Source organism: Homalodisca vitripennis, chromosome 7 (assembly GCF_021130785.1).
Source record: "Homalodisca vitripennis isolate AUS2020 chromosome 7, UT_GWSS_2.1, whole genome shotgun sequence".
Classification (NCBI taxonomy): Eukaryota; Metazoa; Arthropoda; class Insecta; order Hemiptera; family Cicadellidae; genus Homalodisca; species Homalodisca vitripennis.
Window position 1 is genome coordinate 59,757,312 of NC_060213.1, and position 23,598 is coordinate 59,780,909.

The 23,598-nt window shown below is 35.0% G+C and overlaps 2 protein-coding genes across 2 annotated transcripts; both read right to left on the minus strand.

Moving 5' to 3' along the window:
• Window positions 1–22: 22 nt before the first annotated feature.
• Window positions 23–5,820, minus strand: LOC124366730. The gene is made up of 5 exons (XM_046823331.1): window positions 5,810–5,820; window positions 2,867–2,948; window positions 1,531–1,724; window positions 1,050–1,144; window positions 23–33 (listed from the first exon to the last, which is right to left on the minus strand). Exons 1-5 carry the CDS (start codon window positions 5,818–5,820, stop codon window positions 23–25), a joined length of 393 nt encoding a protein of 130 aa, XP_046679287.1.
• A 653-nt stretch (window positions 5,821–6,473) lies between these two features.
• On the minus strand, window positions 6,474–10,232 carry LOC124366731. The gene is made up of 4 exons (XM_046823332.1): window positions 10,197–10,232; window positions 8,050–8,240; window positions 7,835–7,942; window positions 6,474–6,699 (listed from the first exon to the last, which is right to left on the minus strand). The coding sequence occupies exons 1-4, from the start codon at window positions 10,230–10,232 to the stop codon at window positions 6,489–6,491; spliced, it is 546 nt and encodes a 181-aa protein (XP_046679288.1). The 3' UTR covers window positions 6,474–6,488.
• Window positions 10,233–23,598: the final 13,366 nt, after the last annotated feature.

Sequence of the window (23,598 nt, forward strand, 5' to 3'; positions counted from 1 at the left end):
GAGCGCAGTAAACAGGTCCGATCTAATCCACTCCTGTAACATAAGCAGACTAATAAATCTCTAAATACAACACTGACTCCAGAACAGTTCCTCTATGAGGCCACTGTGCACAAACGGCGCAGCGCTGCTTTCACAGACCGAGCGCAGTAAACAGGTCCGATCTAATCCACTCCTGTAACATAAGCAGACTAAAGAATCTCTAAATACAACACTGACTCCAGAACAGTTCCTCTATGAAGCCACTGTGCACAAACGGCGCAGCGCTGCTTTCACAGACCGAGCGCAGTAAACAGGTCCGATCTAATCCACTCCTGTAACATAAGCAGACTAAAGAATCTCTAAATACAACACTGACTCCAGAACAGTTCCTCTATGAAGCCACTGTGCACAAACGGCGCAGCGCTGCTTTCACAGACCGAGCGCAGTAAACAGGTCCGATCTAATCCACTCCTGTAACATAAGCAGACTAAAGAATCTCTAAATACAACACTGACTACGGAACAGTTCCTCTATGAAGCCACTGTGCACAAACGGCGCAGCGCTGCTTTCACAGACCGAGCGCAGTAAACAGGTCCGATCTAATCCACTCCTGTAACCAAGCAGACTAAAGAATCTCTAAATACAACACTGACTCCAGAACAGTTCCTCTATGAAGCCACTGTGCACAAACGGCGCAGCGCTGCTTTCACAGACCGAGCGCAGTAAACAGGTCCGATCTAATCCACTCCTGTAACATAAGCAGACTAAAGAATCTCTAAATACAACACTGACTCCAGAACAGTTCCTCTATGAAGCCACTGTGCACAAACGGCGCAGCGCTGCTTTCACAGACCGAGCGCAGTAAACAGGTCCGATCTAATCCACTCCTGTAACATAAGCAGACTAAAGAATCTCTAAATACAACACTGACTCCAGAACAGTTCCTCTATGAAGCCACTGTGCACAAACGGCGCAGCGCTGCTTTCACAGACCGAGCGCAGTAAACAGGTCCGATCTAATCCACTCCTGTAACATAAGCAGACTAAAGAATCTCTAAATACAACACTGACTCCAGAACAGTTCCTCTATGAAGCCACTGTGCACAAACGGCGCAGCGCTGCTTTCACAGACCGAGCGCAGTAAACAGGTCCGATCTAATCCACTCCTGTAACATAAGCAGACTAAAGAATCTCTAAATACAACACTGACTCCAGAACAGTTCCTCTATGAAGCCACTGTGCATACTGTGCTTGGTTCGGACTTGATGAACATGAGTTCAGAGTTATGATTCAATAAAAATTTTTTTTTGTCACTGAACTATTAATTAATGCCTTAATTCCACGGATTTGATTATTATATTTCGTATTTTATAAGTCAATAAGTAACCGAAAAAAAACAGAGATCCAATAACTAAAAATTTCGGTGTTTATGCCCATATACTCTCTGTAACACACTATATGTCTATACATATTCCAATATTCCACACGAAGAATTTTTAGACTAATGTAGTAAAAGTAATGCAAAACCTAATGAAAGGAAAGGATCACGAACTCGTCAAGCAGATGCTCTATGACGCTGTAGAGCTGTTTGCGGGTGAAGGAGCGCCGCTGACGCCTCGCCCCCTGCTGCACGTATGACACTTGGGAGGAGTTGTCTATCAGAGGATACTGGAACTGGAAGTTGTGGACATAGTTGATACCCATCGGCGCCGGAACATCCACTGGAATAGAGTAGCCCCAAATCAGCTGAAACATACATAAGTGTTCTGGGTAAAAACATCCTGAATCTGAAGATCCACCGTTTACTTTACCACACTAAGGTGAGTCATTTGAATATCTACTAAGGACTTATATTGGAGCTTATAAGAGTAGATAAAAGCTTCTCAACAAGGCTTGTTATCTACATTTTACATACATTTTATCGGCTCAAAGACGGCTCAAAGGCCGTCAACAAAAGATATTTGTCAAAACTTCCGAAGAGCTGATTTTTAATCGGTTGATATGTGTATGATAAGATGAGTGATTTCCCAAAAGTCCCCGGTTCTCACCCTTATGCTTTCTTCCACTCTTCTTTGAACATAAATTTGCAGACTATTAAGGAATCCACTGATACTAGAAAAAAGGTATAAGCTCTTTCGTAGTTTTTTTTTTCTGTATAAAATAGGAATACTAAAAATGCGATTATTACACTTCTTGAAACTCCCATAGTTCGTGGTATTTATGGCCAATTTCAGCCTTCGTTGGCTGGGTTTAATTTGTACCAATCCACAACTGAAGCTACGGTAAATTATATTGGAGTTTACAATTGTTTCCTTTAATATTTTCTCAGCGTGTATTGACTGAATTTATTTAAGTTAACTTCATTAAGGATATCTGTAAATCTGTGACTGTGGTCTAAGTCGTTTTATCCAACGCAAATTAGGGATTGTTTATAAAATAAGCGACAAATACAATATGAGATAGTGAGAGAGATAGATTCGTGTGAAATATTACCGTTCCAAAATTGCTCCACTGCTCTCTAAATACAAGAACAGACTCGGATATGGAAAAGATGATGCTGAAAACTCTCAGTACTGTACAAGCACAGTACATTTTACAGGATTGAGAGTGGAAGTAAACACAGAATTACTGTACAGGTTTTGGGAGCTATAACTTCTTAAAGGGTAGGATTGATTATTACCAAAAATCTTTTATTTCTCAAGCAATTTGATAAATTATTCATGTCTTAATATATCATTAAATAATAATATAACCCTTACTATGAGAGTGACTTTTCAAAAAGAATGCAAAGAGGCAGTAAGAAAATTAAGGTTGTAGTAACCAATAGCTAAGATTATTGATAGTGTAAAAAGTATGCATTTATTTCTATACAAAAATTAGAAACTCACCTTAAAAGTTCCCCCACTGGTGAACACAATGCAAAATCCCACATGTAACGCTGCAGCTAGTACCACGGCCAGTATGAGCCACCTGTAATAGAGACAAGCTCCATTGTAACTGAACTATTACATAATTTAGTCACTGGAAACGATATCGTAAACCAAGAACGTAGCCAGGAAAAAATTGGGGGAAGGTCCAGACAACTGATATTTTCCCGTAGTGGACAGAGAGTAAGGCCTCATTTTGATCCTTAAAAAGTTCGTGACCCGTTTCTTTATTGGGAAAGATCTTTCAGCAATGAACATTTGGGGGGAGTCCGGAACCCTCGCTTTTTCGAAATTTGGACCCCTTGCTGGTTACGTCCTTGCCGTAAACTTGATCCAATTAGAAAATGCTTTAAATGATAATTGAATATATCTAGTTTATTGTGATGTTTTATAGTCCGTAGATTTAAGTTAGTCTAAATGTCTTAACACAAATCAGTATGGGTACTGTTGAAATCCCCTCAAGCTGAAGCTTTTTTTTGGGATTTTTTGTTGGATTGTCTCTTCGCTATACAATCATATTGACGCTTTATTAAATATCTTCTTTGAACACCAGCTTGCATTATACAAAGCACACAACAGTTCTCGAAACTCGGTAGAGGAATCTCACCTAGGCAAAATATTGATTCGATCAGTCACGCTAGTTTTGGTTGAGGTCGAAGTAGAAGGGTATCAAAAGGGTTTAAAATATAAACAATATTTTTTTTTATAGACAACACATTCAAAACTAACTGTAAGACATGTAAAGAATCAATGTCAGCAGCTAATATGCCTGAAAGCGGTAACTTTATCTAGTTTTATGATTGTGGTGTAACTGTTATTTATATGTCTAAGCTAAGAAAAATATGATCTGAGAAAAACTTAACGTTTCATATTTTTAGCCCTTTCGATACCACCCTATTTTGACCTCCACGAAACTAACCCGGTTGGAGATCTATTTCTTTTTTATTAAAAAACCTTCTATGGATTTATAGAAAAATATGCGTTTTTGCTTTTATAATGCAAATCGGGTCCAGGGCCTAGTTACTAGGCCCTGAATCGGGTCTCTACTCCAAGACTTTGACTATAAGCTTATATGATGTTAATGTAGCCATTAGGTTTTGCCAGTTACATGTTCATTCAAGATCTTCAACGGCCACTTGGTAATTTATTTCAACCAATCTGAAATGTTAAATAAAGGTTGAACATGTATACCATAGACTGGCTGACATGAAGCATCACAAATATTCTTTATAGGCTTTATATGCATACTTAGGAAGGATTCTGGAAAATTCAGCCCGTACTTTTAATAATTATCGTACTTATGATAATTATTAAAAACTAAATTGATGTTGTGCATGTTGCCTACCTCAGTTTGACGAAAGGGCTGAGCCTCACAATAACTCTACAGTGATGGATTACTTTTAAATTTAGCATGCCTCATGAATTTTGGATCTTTAGCAAATACTAAAGCATTTTGATAAATATTAACCACTCATGATACTTTTAATATGGTCGCAACCCCCTAGGAAAACTATATTTTTGTTTTCAATTTCTCGATGAACATTCAAACCAATACACGTGGTTTATTCTTTTAACAAAGTTTAGATTTTTCATCAAGACCGAAAAGCCATAGGAGCTGAAATAGGTTTTAAATCCCTAGAAGAGCTATATTTTGTTTTTCAACTTATAGCTGTTCTAATTAGGTAAAGTTTGACACACATTTATAATTATGCTCTCAAACGACAACCGGATCCGGAAATACAGTAGACCAAAACTAGATTATAGTGGCGTAGACGCTTTCTAACCAAAAAAAAACTTTTCAAATCTATGTATGTATATATTTTCTTGGTTTAAGTAACAATTGAAATGCTATTTAAGCACCGGGAATAATTTAGACCGGGAAAAGATTACAAGGGTATACAGTAGTTTTTGACCAAAGTAGGCTTATATGTAGTCTATAACCAAATATGTATTTTTCATGGTTGCAACAAGGCAAGCTCTAATATAGTGTTTGTGAAATATAATTGATTCGAATCCGAAATGCTTCTTCACGCACAAAACCTGAAATAAAAGCCAGTAGCGATGTTTTGTAACGTTTGAACCTGTTTCAAAATTATCATAGGACACTGTATTGCATCATAATTCCTTTCACTACGATTACTAGCCAACCTAGTATAGTGAATAGTTCATGTGTTACTGAATTGGTTGAATAATTCATCCAAACAGGATGGAACGTTGCAGATAGATTTGTGTAGCCTATTTCATTGCTACGTATGAATTCTATTTCACTCTCCAACTTCCAAGGCCCATAAACTTTACTGATATGCCTATTATCTGTTTATCCAACATATCTTAATCTTTATCTTTATCCAATAATTTTCTTAACAGATTTTTTAATATAAAATTCAACTTTAACATATACACCGTAGGTACTTGCTGGCTATTGATAATATATTTATCGAATATTTTTCTGAGTACCTATATTTAACAGACGTGGATAATACACGATTCAGTATTAACATATATATAACGTGGGTACCTGCTAGTCATTGATAGTCTTTTTCGAATAGTGTTCTTAATATATTTAATGTATGTGTTTAATATAAAAATTTAGGCTAATATATATATATATATATATATATATATATATAGTATATAAGCGGGTATCCACGTTATATATATATATATATATATATATATATATATATATAAAACGTGGATACCCGCTAGTCATTGATAAAGTCTTTTTCGAATAATGTTCTTAATAAATGTAATTTAACATTAACATATATAACTGACTTTCTGAACAATTTTTTGTAGTATTACCAAAACATAAGGGTTAACTATGAAATTTTCTATGTAGCTATGTGGTTGGTATGAAAACCAAACATCTATGTAGTATTTAAGTAATTCGTGTAATCTTACCTTACAGTCATTCTGAAGCAGAACTCTGTGACAAACACATAAGCAATGACTGGACAGCACAGCTACTTTGACACCTACGTGCAACCAGTTAGAAGAGCAATGACCTGTTGTTACCATGCCCTAGTCAATTAGTTCTAAGAAGGGGAAGAGTTTGTATGAACTTTATTACAAATATTTATAATAATCGATCAAGACTCTTCTACCTAAAATAAATACATAGCAATATCAGTTACCCTAAAAGTTTGAAAACATTAACACAGAACATTAACATTGACTACAGAACATAATTGATTACATTTTCCTCAGCTAAGTGAATTCTGTTGCAAATATTACATTTCCCTTCATTTGAAAAGGTTCATTTAAAATTTTTTATTATACATCATTTATAAATATTGTTTACCATTATGTTATTTGTACTAATTCTGTGAATTGCAGATTTTTATGAGCTTTCAAACCAACATACGTAAAATAAACTATAATAAATTAAAATCGAAGCTATGCACATTTATACCCATTCCACTTCCAGTTCAGTCTTTTATGTTCACAAGAATATTAAATCTAATTGCACCTTCCAATGGCCGTTTGGCTTTAGAAAGAAAAAGAATCACATCCCCAAATACACCCGGTCGCTACATACGCCATGTGAGAAAAACAATAAACAGTCTTGACAGACAAACATTTATTTCAAGAACAGAGAACGGACAGAGTCAGAAACCAGTGTGGTCACAAGGTCCAGCAGGCCGGTCTCACAGTCCGGATACAGGCTGGTACAGTCTGAGCCAGACGTAGAGCTAGAGTTGAGGTTATGTTGTAGTTCCCTCCCCTGTCTCTCAGCTGTGTAGTACTCTCTGGCTGTAGCGTCTATTGGCTCATCCTGAGTAGACGTCGGGCTGTAAACATTACACAAGATTTAAAAAAAGAAGTTACTATCAAAAGTGTATACAAAACTAGTAAATTCCATTTCCTTGATTTAGTTCAAAATACTTTGAAATTGAGACGTTTATGATTTTAACCGTTATTTATATTGTATTATTCGCATTGAGTCGATACATTGATCTTACAATTATTGATCCTCTCTTGTATTCCTATTATGGCTAATGTTTTAGAAAAAATTATAAAGATACAGTTATGTACTTATTTTGAAGAATTTAATTTGTTTAATGATAATCAATTTGGCTACAGAGAGGGCCGTTCCACAATAATGGCAGTGGATAATCTTGTGACACAATTGTACTTAGCTGTGGAGGAGAAGCGCATCGCTCAGGTCACATTGTGTGATCTGAACAAGGCATTTGACTGTGTTGCACATGATATTCTTATTAAGAAATTGCATTATTATGGTCTAAAAGATTGTGAACTTACATTTTTGTGTCATATCTTAGTAATAGAAACACAGTTGGTTGAGGTAAATGGTAAGAGATCTATGATATTAGATGTTAACTAAGGTGTTCCACAAGGCTCAATTTTGGGACCAGTGCTCTTCTTAATTTTAATTAATGATGTTTCTTGTAATGTTGATTGTTTTTCCACTGTGTATACAGATGATATCTCTTTTGGTCTCTTCTCACAATAAACATTCATTCTCTTGAACATATCTCTCTGAGGTAGTTTTTACAAAGCTGGCTTACTGTCAATAGTCTGTTTTTAAATGCTGAAAAAAAACTAAAAAGATTATCATTCAATAATGCATATCCTTGTTAATATTCTTGTGAATTTACATTGTTATGACTTTCAAAATTGTATATATTGTCTTATTGGTTATTGTTATTTGAATTTGTTTGTTATTTTATATTGTAGTTTAACATTTTAGAATATTACTTGAACAATGAGGATCTACCAGGGGCCAATACAATGTCATTTTTGTTGTCTCCTTTTGTTTGGATTTTATGAACTGAGTACCACTTCTGTTTGTAGGATTAGTATTTCTATAATTGATGACGAGACCTATTGTAATTTTGGTCATTTCTTAATGGTCAATAAATATCTTATCTTATGATCCGGCACATTGTTACCAAGAATACTGACGTGAGCAAGACGTGAAGTAGTTCTCCCAAGATGCCGTTGTGTTCAAGGGGAGTCTCCGCCGCCTCGCATACGGATCGCAACAAACAACTGCGTCCTCCAAGACCCAATCTGAGCAAACAGATCATCTGTGACTTATATCAGATTATGACATACATTATTTTGAATTTTAAATTATTATTTTACATTATTTGTTGTATCAAATATACATGCTATACCTGGACAGAAGAGACTCGGCAACCTTGTACAGATGCCACCTAGAAGCGCCGACCCCGCGACGTGCAAAGGCCACGTACGGATCGACGAAGTGGGTGGCGTTGTTGGGCAAAATGTAGTTGGTCTTCAAAATGAGACCGTAAGTAAGACTTGTCCGGGGGGCATCTATGGGGACGCCAAATCCACAGATAATCTAAATAAAAGATACTGAAGTCAGTGAACTGATATTAATAAACATTGAAACGTGAGTACATAGAGCAGCCCGTAACAAAACAGTCTGATGGCATTTGTGGCAGTGTTGCCATATTGCTGCTGACCATATGTTGAGGCGGATCAGTAATTTTTCATACACATAAAACTGGCATCACTGATAAGCGCGGATTTTAGAAAGGGATTACAACAGCTATCATCGGTGCGGGTTCCTTTACTATGATACTTGAAAATAATTTCTGTGTTTTTTGAAAAACGTATGCATATAGAAACGCGCAGTAATTTCACATAAGTTTTAGTTTTAATACTTTTACTTTAAGTACTTCATCAACAACTTAAACAACTTAAGTACTTCAAGGGTTTGGGTCATCTAAATATTGTAATAACTTTCCAAAAGAAATGTTTACATGATATTTAAGTTGTCACATAGTTCTTTTTGCAAAAAGTTGTTCTGTAATATCAATAACCTATTGTTTTGTTTGTTGGCACCTATTGAGGTGCCAAAACAAGGATAACATTAAATTCTCTATCCGTCTGTATACGGAAGTAGGTTGGTAATTATTTGTACCCTTTTACTTCTCAATGACACTCAAAAATTAGTTTTTTGAATGCAGTAGTAGCTAGATACTTGTTCATAAAACCGGCCAAGGGTTATACTTATACTATACTTCATGATCTTCAAAATACCTATAGTCTATGCCAAGTTACCACTAGTCAGAAAGGCTTCTGATTCATTGACATTTGATTTTATATTCTTCCACTGCTATAACGAAATGTATAGAATATAACACTATATAACATTTAATTTCATTAACATAATTGTTTATCAGTACACAGTATTTACTGTGGTTTCTACTTCTTAACATCTGTCATTGTGCTGGATTACCTACTGTACCATCGAAAATTTTATAATTGTATGTGATATATTAATTAGTGAAAAAATATGAAAAAGTCCTTGCTTGAGATTGGTATATCAAACACAACTTTCATATACTTGTAATTTGGATAGTGTCAATGACAGTAATGTTCAGGAAAGAAAAAAATTCTGACAAATTCATTATATAAGAACACCGCAAAAGTTACATATAACCTTGCACCATCTACTCTCCAAAAACTAGATCAGGGAACTTAACAAATAGGATAGTAGAAGAAGTCGGTACAGTTTGAGAATGCTACTACCATAATGAACATGAACATTCCAAATAGTTTTTGACCTAAAATGGTAAAATTCTGGATGATTCCCATGTACAAAGCATGACCAGAAGGGTGCGAAGAGAGTTCACTTCTGGCTGGTTTATACCTGATGGAACTTTCTACACTGGGTACAACAAAAACGGATGCGTCACTTCGTCTGAGCAAAAGGTATCACGGAGCTGCACCTCACCAACCGCAAATATGGAGTATTGGGGTAAAATGGACGATCGATTGGTGTATTAAATGGTGAATGAAGGATGCCTGTTAGAGAGAGTTTAAAGGTTTTGCAAGCTTAACGTGAGAGAGTACCGCTGGAAGAACCGCTGGAAGACTCTTTCACTGGAAGAGAGTGGAAAAGAGCTAAGATTCTTACAAGGTGACATGACTGAGGTTAGAGAAGGTTTAAAGGTTTTGCAAGCCTAACGTGAAAGAGTACCGCTGGAAGACTCTTTGACTGCGAGAGAGTGTAAAAGAGCTAAGATTCTTCCAAGGTGACATGACTGAGGTTAGAGAAGGTTTTGAAGGTTTTGCAAGCCTAACGTGAAAGAGTACCGCTGGAAGACTCTTTGACTGGGAGAGAGTGTAAAAGAGCTAAAATTCTTCCAAGGTGACATGACTGAGGTAGAGAGGGTTTAAAGGTTTTGCAAGCCTAACGTGAGAGAGTACCGCTGGAAGACTCTTTGACTGGAAGAGACTGGAGCAGAGTTAAAGATTCTTCCAAGGTGACATGACTGAGGTAGTATACCTCTTGACGGTGGATGTAACATGGGATCTCAAACATACTTACACCCAAAGATAATCCTTTCAATCCAAAACCAGCGTAAATGTCATTTTAGTACCATAGTCCGGTAAAATAAGGATGCAACCTCGGAATGAAAGATAATAAGCTAAAAATTTGCATACGTCTTCATTTTGAAGGTATAAAACTTACCTCAAAAGTCTCATATAATCACGTGTACGCGTCTTTAGATATTTAAGGTCAAAGTTCATGAAAATCAGTTTTTTGCAAATATCTCGTTTACCTTACGCTAAATGACTTTGAAGGTGGTTAGAGAAATTGTAGAACGGGGAATTCTCTTCAACTTTTTTCTGAAGTAATTTTATGTACGTTCAACCCTTTTTGAGATACAGCGCAAAGAGTAGGGGACCGCTTACCTTCATATACGATAATGCGAGGTCAGCCAGTAGAATACAATAAATAAATTAGTTATATTGTTAATTATTCACTTAATGTTATTATTATTACTTAATACTATTATTATTGTTAGCATTATTATCATTATAATTAAATTTTTATTATTATTTATTATTTAATATACCATATTTATAGATATTAATTATAAATTATATATTCTTTAAATAATAATAATTTTATTTTTACCAAACATACAATATTAAAAGAAATATTTCAAATGAAGTTTAATTATATATTTATTTAATGATCCAATAATCAATGTATTAAAATTACAAATATAAAATATTTGTTTTCATTATTAGTGATTAATATTTTTGTTTTAATTTTCTTCTTGTTCATCGTCTTCTTCTTCTCCTCCTCCTCCTCTCCTTCTTCTTCTTCTTCTTCCTCTGGCTGTTCAATATCGGATTCATTATTAAATCATTCTAGTTTACTAAATTATCAGAATAGAAAGATTCAAGAATATCAGGTGCATATTCACTTTCTTCATTGAAACCATCTGAAGTTGATGAAGCGTTGAGGCATGATTGTCCATTACACTGCCCACAAATTAAAGTGCATCGCAATCCTGATTTCCTGCATCCGCAATTAGAAGCACAACCTTTCTTGCAATTGCAAAATATTGTTCAGCAGTTCTTCTGGTGCTGGTGGTAATAATGTTGTTATTGGTCCCAGGAGTTCATTTTGCAGTACCCAGCCGAATTCCTGAGGTTCTAAATCATTTCCCAACCTAATTTGGGTCTAATAATAGACTTGATAACTGCACTGGTTTGTTGAGCTGATTTGATGAACTGGGTGTATCGAAAAGAGTCTATATCGTCTTCTGATTTCGGGGCATTATACGTTGCTAAGAAAATACGTACTCCATTTTCAAATAATTCTTGTACAGAGCAGTTTTTTTTGTTTAAATAGTTCAGCTGATTGATTTAAATCGTGATGTTTTTGTAAACATTTTAATAAACGATATTTTACCTTTTTTATAAAGCCCAGAAGTCGTATCAAATCCACTAAATGCGTGTAAAAATAATATGTGTTTCTTAGAATGAGGGTATTAATCAACACTTTTCGATGAATACAGTTTTGTCTCCACATTACCCTTACCCATTTTTTTTGAAAAAGATTTCTTGTTGATGTGATTGAGCACGTCCTATCAAGATAACTAGTAAATCAATATCTTTGCCTACAAAGACAGAAGGTTTTTTTTAAGTTCAGACTCTGCAATAGCAGTTTCTACAGTGAGAACATCAGCATCATCTCTGGCTTGTTTTGTAGTGATATTAACAGTTTTTAATTTGTTGATAAGCATGTCTATAAATATTTTTTTATTAGATGAATTCGATAAAAATTTTCTTGGCTGATTGGCACCTCCATTGTTTCATCAGAGCGAGTTCGTAAGATTGTGACACACCAGCAGTTCTTCTTAATTGTTCCATTGCTTTAATGTTCTTAATGTCTGAGTAACCATCAAATACAACAACGATACTTGACCCATAATGTGTTTGTAAATATTTGACATATTTATTCAAAATATCAGAGATAGTATCATTTTTATTCCATACAACGCGATGCAAGAGAAAACCACCATTGATGATATATGTTGTAGTGGTTTCGTCTCGGTATATTAAATAATAAATAATAATAAATATTTAATAATAATGATAATAATAATAACAATAATAATAGTATTAAGTAATAATAATAATAGTAAATGAATAATTAACAATATAACTAATTTATTTATTGTATTCTACTGGCTGACCTCGCATTATCGTATATACAGGTAAGCGGTCCCCTATTCTTTGCGCTTTATCTCAAAAAGGGTCGAACGTACATAAAATTACTTCAGACAAAAGTTGAAGAGAATTCACCGTTCTACAATTTCTCTAACCACCTTCAAAGTCATTTAGCGTAAGGGAAGCGAGATATTTGCAAAAAACAGATTTTCATGAACTTTGACCTTAAATATCTAAAGACGCGTACACGTGATTACATGAGACTTTTGAGGTAAGTTTTATACCATCAAAATAAAGACGTATGCAAATTTTTAACTTATTATCTTTCATTCCAAGGTTGCATACTTATTTTGCCTTATTTTACTGAGTTACTAAATGCAAAGACGTTCCTTAAGGTTCTTGTCTGTTAAAATGAGTCAGACGGGATGTACATTGAAATAAATACATGTCTTCCTCTTACACAATTATCCATTCAACCCGTTTGCACGATTTTTGCTGACCTGCAACTTGTTACCAAGGCCGGGTGCCCAGACCAGGTAGCGGGGGTGGCGACGGACATGGATCCTGCTCCTGGAGGACGCAGCCACAGCCATCATCAGCAAAAACACAAGCAACAACCGCCCCGTGGCCATCTATCCTGTTAGCATTGGCAGGAGCAATCAAGGTAAGTATTAGTGAGATGAGAATATAATGCATTGAAGAATCTTGGAGTATTGGAAAGAAGTTTGAATTATTATCACTAGTAAATGAATACATTTTCCAATATCACTTTTTTATTGCGCAAGGCCTTTCGGAATCAATGGTTCCATCATCATCATTTTTTGAAGTGCCTGATGATGGAATAATTGATTCCGAAAGGCCTTGCGCAATAAAAAGTAATATTGCGTAACGTTGTATTCATTCAGTGATAATAATTCATAGTATGTAATACTAAACTGCTGAAATAAAAAGAAAACCAAAGAAAACAAATAATGTTATTGGTTATTGTTTGAACATGATTATAAAGTATGTAGATCTATAGTTACCAAACGGTCTGAAATTAATAACTCCTACTATCAGTGCAAGTTGCGTAGCATCTTCAATGCACTAGCGAATATAAAATTAAAAATGCCTTTATTAAAGAAGCGGGGTTAGGGCTGTCAAGCCTTATATCGTATACAGTAAATTAACAATATATGTAAACTTTTAACATACTTACCTTTATAATATAATGTAAACAAAATTGCTTAATTGGCATAAAATAATTCATGAACTTAATAATATAATTTTTAATTAGAGATAAATAAAAAAATATAACAACGTAAAATATAAAATAACAATAACACATTCTACCGTTCCAACACACTGCCTGACCTCACACACACACTGCACGTATAATACCACCGCCCGCAACCCCACGGCTGCCCCAGTAGCACGTCCCTGACCCTCACCCCCAAATATGTCCCTACCATGAAAGAAAATAAGATTCTGAAGGGCCTGCTCTCAGAGTGTACAAGATGACAAATATAAACTTAAGGGTTAATTTTGAGGGTGGAATAATAGCAACATCACATTCCTTCACTATGTATTTACATAACAATTTAATTAATTTTACGCTATTTGAAATAAGCCCTCCCACTAGTTTTAATAATAGGATCAAAACTCTACAGAGGATTCTCGGGATTTCTACTTCAATTCTTAGGTCAAAAGCTAAACATGTGCTAGTCACATGCTAGCATCTCACATTTCTCTTAGGCTTTCTTACTTACGTTCCTGAATTTCTAAATTATTAACAAACAATGAGTGTGAGCTAAATGGTGTTTTTCAGTAACCATTTAAAGTAAAAGTTTTTTTTTTACTTGGCTACCAATAGATAGATATGAACAGAACTTATATGCAGTATGATTAAATATAACAAGAGCTCATCAAGATTTGAAGAGGTGGTGAAATAATTAATTACTATTGTATCTGGTCTACTTTGTATTGATGTCTGAAGGAATCTTTAGCACATAGAAATCAATAAATACGGGCTCTGTAAGATTTGAAGAGAAGGTGGTGAAAAACTTTGTTTTTTTATCTGGACTTCTTGAAACATTAGCTTAAATTCTGTAGTAACCTTTAGTGCGCATATAAATAAATACTGGCTGAAACTACATGTAAGATTTGAAAAAAAGGTGGTGAAAAAATATATTTTGTATCTGGTCTTCTTCAAATATTGGCTTCAATTCTATAGAAATTCCTTTAGTTCACATAGAAATAAATACAGGCTGAAACGGCACCTCACAATGCTATCCGACAGCCTGACCATCTTTAAGGCTAACACAAAGCGCACTCTGTAGGGTAGTCCTAGTTAATAGTGTGAGGGCGATGTTTGGATTCCTTGTCTCACCGCAGTTTCATAAACGCCAAAATGAATTATGCTGTCACAAGCTACCTACATATAAATAATATAGAACTTTCACCCTTAAACCTTCGTTATTACTACAGTTAAAAGCGTGTAAATTGGCGTTGGCTAAAGTGCGCATCATTTTACAGAAACTATTCATACTCGAAATGGATTTACATATAACAAGGTTTATAAATAATAAAACATTAAGTTTATTTTGTTTTCTATAGTTATTTTGTTGTATGGAATGCGTTTCGTCATCATTTTTGGGCTGAAACTCATAGTTTAATTCATAATAGTTACATAATCGTTGGAATAAAGGAATTCGATATTAGTCCAAGTATTATTTAAAACAACAACAGCCACAAAAAAATATCATGGTGGATACTTATTGTAATGAACACAGCTATAGAACTTCGTCAAACTTTGGATTTTTAGATAACATACAGCAAGAACATAGCCAGGAAACAAATTTGGGGGGTCCAGACAACTTATATTTTCCCGTAGTGGACAGAGAAAAAAGCCTCATTTTGTTCTTTAAAAAGTTCTTAGCCCGTTTCTTTGTTGAGAACAATCTTTCAGCAGCACATGTCAGTAATACTGAATTATTTAAATAATAATAATCGTTTAATATAAAGTTATTGAAAAAATGTTTGAGTGTCCGGACCCCTTGGACCCCCTGGCTACGTTCTCGACACACAGAAATGTTAGAAATACATTCTGTGATTTAAAAAAAAAAACAAAAATTATCAAAACAATATTATTGTATACTTTTTGTGTCCACACAGTGAATTTATTTGATTATTTACTACTTACCAGAACAGAAACAAATACAAAAAAGATAGTAATATTATTGAGTAATTACCTGACTAAACTTATTGGAAATTCGCTACTTTTGTGCATTGAATTATTAAACTATATAAGTTATATGTACTGTCGTTACCTAGCTAGGGTTTGTCGACGAGCTGCCGAACACAATGTGGACTGTTGCACAGTAGCCCAGAGTACAGCAAAGTGTTAATGTAACGATAATGACAAGTCGTTGGCTTCTCGTTCTTCCTCAAGCTCACTACGGCAGGAAACTGTCTGCGGTTTAATCGGTGACTTTGATGTTAATCGAGCCAATTAGTCTAACAACAGCTTTCTGCGCGTTATAAAGACTGAGCTAAATTTTAGATTTTTGATTTGTCATTTACTTGCTATATTTTTATGTTTTGGAGATTTTAAAATAACAGCCATTTCTCAGCCATTCCCATTTGCCAATACTAGATATGGAACAACCCAGAAGCGTAGGCTAATTACCTGAAGGAGAGGGAATAATGGAGTTGTAAAAATAAATAACAGTAATCTAATTGTTTAGTTTTTTGAAATACATCAGCTAAATATTGGATTTTGGATTAGGCCTATCTGGTTTATTAAAATTTAAATTTATTCCACACCACCTGGTGGGTGGGCTTTCAATCAGATTTAATCCCTCCCCCCCAAGCCAGGTGGTAGTTACGCCACTGGAACAATCTCCCCAGATGATACTTCACACAATTGATAATTTTAATAAAAATTAGTTAAATGTACTATAGGAGTAATTCAAAACAGTATATGTACTGTTCATATACCGGTCCAGTCCTTAGAAAAATTAAAATGGAGCAAATCTGGAAAAGCTCTCTGTCAAAAATTAATAATTCATCAAAATCGGTTCAACATTTTGGGAAATATCGGTAGACATACATACAAAAATACATAGAAACAGGTCGAATTGTGTAACATCCTCTTTCTTTAATTGCTTAATAAAAAAGCATCTTAAGTATAGTTTTAAAATGTTGACTGCATTCCTTGATAATTATAATTATAACTTTTTCCATAAATCCAAAATCGAATTTTAACATTGTACGTGAAATGTAAGATTTGAAAACATACATAATAAATAATGCAGCAGCATTAATCTCGTTTTAATAATATTATTATTATCAAGTTATATGATAATTAACTAATTAGCTTATTATTTTATGTTAGTACTTACAGCAAACATGAGGAATGAGCACTCGAGATAGTTGTGGCAATTGTGAAGTGATTTAGGAAAGTTGGAAACATACAAAGCGATTAAATTAAATTATATATATATATATATATATATATATATATATAATATATATAATTTAATTTAATCGCTTTGTATGTTTCCAACTTTTCAATACGGGTTTACCGATTTTGTTGAAACTTGGCATAAATATTATAAAAACATGAACATAAGTTGAATCTTATGTGTATTTTCAAAATGGCGGCCATTTAAAATATTAAAACTTAAATAACTTGAGAAGCCTCACAGAACACTGGTTGGGCGATGGGGAGTCGGTGGTAATCCCACAGTATTCATGTGTAACATCTTTCTGTCGGAAAAATTCCGCTGGCGGTGGGGTGGCCATCTTTAGACACAAGAGTCAATATTTGATTTCTCTGTAACACGGCTAGCCGAGCTGGAAATTGAATTTTCAAATGAAGATTGCTTTGAATGCGCAATTGTAAAATTAGAGTTTAAAGTTGGTGATCAGTCTTTCTTAGACACTTCAGTAGGGGCCTAATTAATTTGGTTTGTGTCTATCGTCCACCCTGTAAAAACAAAAACGATTTTTTGCTTAAAATGGAGCAGCTGTTGACTGGCCTATTAAGGCGAAATCAACGAACTATAATATGTGGGGACTTTAACTTGAACTTTTTAGCAAGTAACGATTCTCATGTTACATTATTACGACAAGTATTTTTCTCCTTTAACATGAGGGAAATTTTAAATCAACCAACAAGATTAACTGCAACCGGTGCATCTCTTCTGGATAATGTTTTTACAGATGTTCAAAGTAACATCCGATGTGAGGTGACATTTAATGGGTTGTCCGATCATCATTCTCAAATTATTTATCTCACCAAGTGTCTGAGGGTAGAAAGGGTCTCTATTTTAAAACGAGTGTTCTCCAAAAACCAGATTCAAAATTTCAAGTCCATACTGGCTTCAACGGATTGGTCCATTTTATCAACATTAAAGGATGTGAATTCAAAGTTTGAAGCATTCATAAATTTAATTAATAAAGCTTTTTCAGTCTCCTTCCCGTTTAAAGAGTCGAGGCCTAAACAAAAATACAATGCAACTTTTGAGTTTGATTACAAAATTAAGGAGATGGCGTCCAAAAACAGAGATCTATCAATTTTGGTTAGGGATTTTGGTGATCCGGATTTGAAACGCCTGCTCAATCGGCGTCGTACTATTCTGAGGAATCTTGTAAACTGCCGTAAACGTTTACTAACATCTAGAGCAATTTTCAATAGCGACAACAAACAAAAGACAGTTTGGGAAATTATCAAACGTGAAACTAGAGACACGAAACCGCATGAAAATATTGCTTTGTTTAATGGAGGAGTTGTGGTTGATTCACCTGGGGAAGTTGCTAGCATGTTTAATTCAGTCTTCTGTGGTGTGCAACCATTGATGGCTTGCGTTTGGATAGTGGAGCATGTTCACGTGGAAGAGTAATCCCTCAATCTTTCTTTATTACGCCAATCACACCGGATGAGATAGAAAAAAGCATCATATCAATGAAAACCAAAAAGTCTTCGGGGGTTGATGAAATGTCCGCTTGGTTGTTGAAGCAATGTTACGGTTGTTTTCTAAATCAAATGTGTATTCTGTTCAATGAATCAATTGCAGATGGTGTTTTCCCAAATTGTTTCAAAATAGCTAAAGTTGTGCCAGTTTTTAAGAAAGGTGATCGGGAATGTGCGGACAACTACAGACCGGTGTCTCTCTTGCCTACTTTATCTAAGGTGCTGGAGAGACTCGTTTGTTCTCGTTTGACTGCCTTTTTACAGCGCCACAATGTACTGGTCCCAAATCAGTTTGGATTTAGACAGAATCATTCAACAGCTGACGCAGTGATTTCTCTTGTTGACCAGATTATTGACCACCTAGAAAAACGCCAGGCAGCCTTAGGAATCTTTTGCGACCTTTCAAAGGCGTTCGATCGTGTAGACCATAGCATATTGTGTTCTAAGCTGGAAGGTTATGGAGTTAGAGGCGTAGCTCTTTCATGGCTACAATCGTATTTGACTCACAGGCAGCAGTTCGTTCAAGTTGGGTTTTCGAAATCAGGTTTGATTGAGAACAAGTATGGGGTGCCGCAGGGTTCCATTCTAGGCCCATTACTTTTTATCCTCTACATTAACGATATTCATGTGTGCAGGGGGGACGCAAATTTGGTACTCTACGCGGATGATGCTACGGTTCTTCTCGGTGGCTCGGATAGTGATGTGGACCTACGAACATCTTCTTCCCTCGTAAATATTGACAGTTGGCTCTCGAAAAATAACCTAATGTTGAATGCTAAGAAAACCACATTTATTCAGTTTCTAACAAAAAATAAGCAACAATGATTTATTGATTAACATAAATGAAACTTCATTAGAACCATCTAAATCTACGTGTTTCCTGGGTGTAACCATCGATAGTAGATTGCAGTGGTCTACTCATGTATCTGGGTTGTGTGGCAAACTGAGTCAAGTGTGTTTTGCATTACGTACTCTGAATACTTTTATGGACAGAGATGGGTTGGTGACTGCTTACCACGGGTGTTTCGCTTCGTTGTTGGCGTATGGGATTGAGGTCTGGGGTGGAGCCTCTCCTGCAGAACATGCATTTTTGGTCCAAAAGAGAGCTGTACGGATCATATGCAGGGTCCCAAATCTTCATTCATGCCGTGGTTTATTTAGGAATCTCAACATTCTAACAATGACATCCCTTTACATTTTTAGAGTTGTCATGTATGTGAGGAAGCATCTGTGTCAGATTCCGTCAGTGGGAAGCACTCATGCCTACCCGACGAGGCACGGCATTTTGCTTCGTACTTCCTCACATCGATTGTCCCTGCACGAGACTAGAGGGTGTAATTTTTTATAATGCTCTCTCTCAAAATTTGAAGGAGGTTTGTGAACTGACAATTTTTAAAAGAAACCTGAGGAGATACTTAATAGTAAAGGAATTTTAAAGTGTAAATGAATTCCTCTCTGACAGTGGCTTTAAACTTTTAATTTAAATAATTGTTTTTGTGTGCTTATTTCTTTCTTTTGACTACTATTTAATGTGATTTTGTTGATAACACTTTTATATTTAAGTTTAGATTTATACTATATTGACGATTGCGATGTACTTCTGTGTACCTTATGCAATAAAAAGATTTGAATTTGAATTTGAATTTGAACCAACCGTTTTATCCAAAATGTTTAGAATACTAAGTTTTTGCGAATTGTGTAACAAATCCAAAGTTACCATTTGTATGAAAATTGGTTCATAAATGGGCTGGTTTTCGATGTTTATTCCGTCTGGACATCATCCTTTCTAGCAACATACTCATTTTTTGTATGTGCCTGAATTCAAATCGAAAGGGGGGGACACCCTGTATATATATTTGTGCTACTTGAATTATATTTTTAAAACTACAAGGAAGGTTATGATATTTGATTATATTCGATAAATATATTTGAGCAGCTACACATAAACTGTGGTAATATTGTAATAACTTAAAATTATGGTGATAAGGACTGCTAGAGCTTCAAATGTACGGAGTTTTTTCCTTCACGCGGACGTTTGCAATAAAATTGCCCGCTGAAATGGAAGTTTACGCTTGTGATCCTCTCGGGGACATTCATACGGTTTTATTGTGACAGTTATAAATAATGTATTTATTACATCTTGTGGCAACAGATTTATCTACTGTTGTTCGGCATTGGTATTCACAAAAAGGTTATTGTAGAAATGAAATTGTACAATTATATATTCCAAGGGTTTAAAATATTTTGTTCACAAGGTATACAAGTAGTTAAGATACAGGTAGTCAAAATTATTCTCTAAAATCAAGACATATTTTGAAGTTTTCGTTTATTTTTTTCAGAGAATATTAACGATCTGCTTTGTTCAGTGGTAGGGATGATATACAGACCAAAAACATACGAGAGTAACGCCACATCAGTCATGTGCCAGTATGATCTGCTATAGTTTATTAATAATCATAGACAAAATCGGTGATCATACTCTTGATATGGAGACGCTTCTAGCTACTAATCTGCAATTTTAATCACTAAATAGCTATACATTCCTGTTTTTAAGATGCAAGCAGTTTCGTTTCGATTCTGAGAGTTTTAAGCAAGGCATTTGAAAAGCTTTGTTGAATGCTCAGTGAACTCCTTACTATGTTTGCCATTTTCTCTTTGTAGCTATTCTCTCGGGTTGTACTAGTTCGGATTTGGCAAAAACGTGTCAACGATTCATATGACTTTCGGTTCCACGTTCGGGAGTTGTATCCATTAAACACCTGTGATACAATACGCAGTTACAACAAAGTTCCGAAGGGTCCGTCAGAAGAGAGGAAGGACAGGCCTTCGATCTTTGGACTCCAAAATAAATTCAATTCTCCCTAGGACTAAAAGGGACCAATGTACAGTGTTACAACTTTCTACCGCGAGTTAACGTACGGATAGACAGACAGACACGGATACATGCGGTGGACGAGCTGTCCTTTGATTTTTTGCCGCCTAATCAGTAGGGTTTCCTCGGGAATAGAATATTCCTCTCACATCAGTTTCACTTAAATATTTAATTGTTTTGTTACAGTTTTGTGTTTCATTCTGTCATGTGTAGAGACTTCTGTGTATATTGTGTATACAGGGTGTTCGGAAAATGAATGATTTCAAATTATAAATACCATAAAAATATAGGTCAAGAAGTGTGTCGTTTAGCCGCTAGCTGTAATTTTTTATTTTTTTATATCATCTTCAGACCAGTATAGCTAAAAAAACCAAACGTTGTACACAGGTGCACAAATCAGAGGAAAACTAAAAAAACAATATTTGGGATTTGCTTTGACATAATGGCGCCAATTTAAAATATTTAAACTCAAATATACCAACAACCAAGATACCAACTATTTTGCATTTTGTATTAATTCCTACGGTATGATTTTTACTTAAATCCATTTACGCAAAAGTGAGCACGGCCACTTTAAAGTAATACAAGCCGGGAGCAACCAACAGTATTGTCATCTGAGAAGCATCAGCTGTTTTATCATGTTTGTTGCTCTCGGCTAGTGCAAGCGTATATTTAAAGAAGTCGTGCTCGCTTATGCAATAACGGATTTTTATCGAAAAATTACCGTTGGAATTGTAATGAAAATTTCGAAAAATTTTGTATCGTGTACTTTTTTGTATCTTATGTGATGTGTGTGTTCTGAATCAGCACAGGGTCATAGATTTAACGTATAACTACGAGGTACACTTAGTCAGTAAACCATTCAATTGTGTTGCCTAATTATTAATACTGAATAATGATGTCATAAATATAATTCTGTTACTTATTTTTGTACGAGGTTATTACTATCACGGTTGTTCATCATTATTCAACTTTTCCGTGTTTAAGTTAAACCGTATTTGACTTTGACAATTTTACAATTTTAACTTCTGTAGATGGTAATTTAACGTGCAGGACACAATTACATTTCAGATCTGTACTCCTGATACTACGATAAATACTGAACTGCAGGAAGAACAGCTGGAAACAAACAGGGCACTCAATGACGCCGGCAGCTGGGAAACCGGTTTCTCCACAAGATCATGGCCACTTACACACTTAATCAAGATCGCAAACATAAATAGACACATTGGTAAATATGGAAGGAAATTGACGTGCCAAAGGCTACAAGAACGCCAAGATTGAGAGAGATACTCCCACACATGTATGTGTGTATGTATGTAACTAGCGCTCTGCAGCAGCTGAGGGCCGTGGTCACTTTGACGAGATGGGATTGTCTGATGTTCCTGACCAGGAAAACTGGTGAGTTTATAACGTCTGATTATAATTTCTCTTAGTCTGGCCTTGAACTTTGCCCATGTATGTCCATTCATACAGAGCTGGATTATTTGTATACAGTAAATTTACAATAATTTGATACAATTTCGGTAAATTATTGAATTATAATTTAAATATAAAAAATGACATTTCTATACCTATACAAAATTTTATGAGCTAGTAAAAATATTTACATATTAAAATTAATTCATAACTTAAAATACAAAAGAAAAGTTTGTATATAGTTTCAATAAACATTGAATCACAGAAGTACTTGTTCCTTCGCGACTCGAACCCGTATCTCTCACTTGCCGGGTGAATGTGTTACCATTATACCTTGTGGTCCTTACTCTTTACGATTCAATTATTTTGTATTTGGCCGTATCTGTCACATATGCGTTTAAATAACTAAACTAACATTATGATCGAAAGACCAAGTACCTGGCAAACGACTTTTATTTACATTAATTAAATTTGTATAGATGGCAACAGCCGAATTTAATATATACATCATATATATATATATATATATATATATATATATATATATATATATATATATAATTTCAATAAACATTGAATCGCAAAAAGTACTTGCTCCGCCGGGAGTCGAACCCGGATCTCTCACTTGCCGGGTGAATGTGCTACCATTACACCACAGAGCGCTTACTTTTTCCGATTCAATTATTTTGTATTTGGCCGTATCTGTCACATATGTGTTTAAATAAGCAAACTAACATATGATCGGAAGACCAAATACCTGTCAAATGACTTTTATTTACGTTAAACTGTATAAATGGCAATAGCCTTATTTAATTTCAATAAACATTGAATCGCAAAAAGTACTTGCTCCGCCGGGAGTCGAACCCGGATCTCTCACTTGCCGGGTGAATGTGCTACCATTACCGGTATATATTATTATATATATTACGTATATATATATATACGGTTGTATTAATGCAAAAATGCTCAATT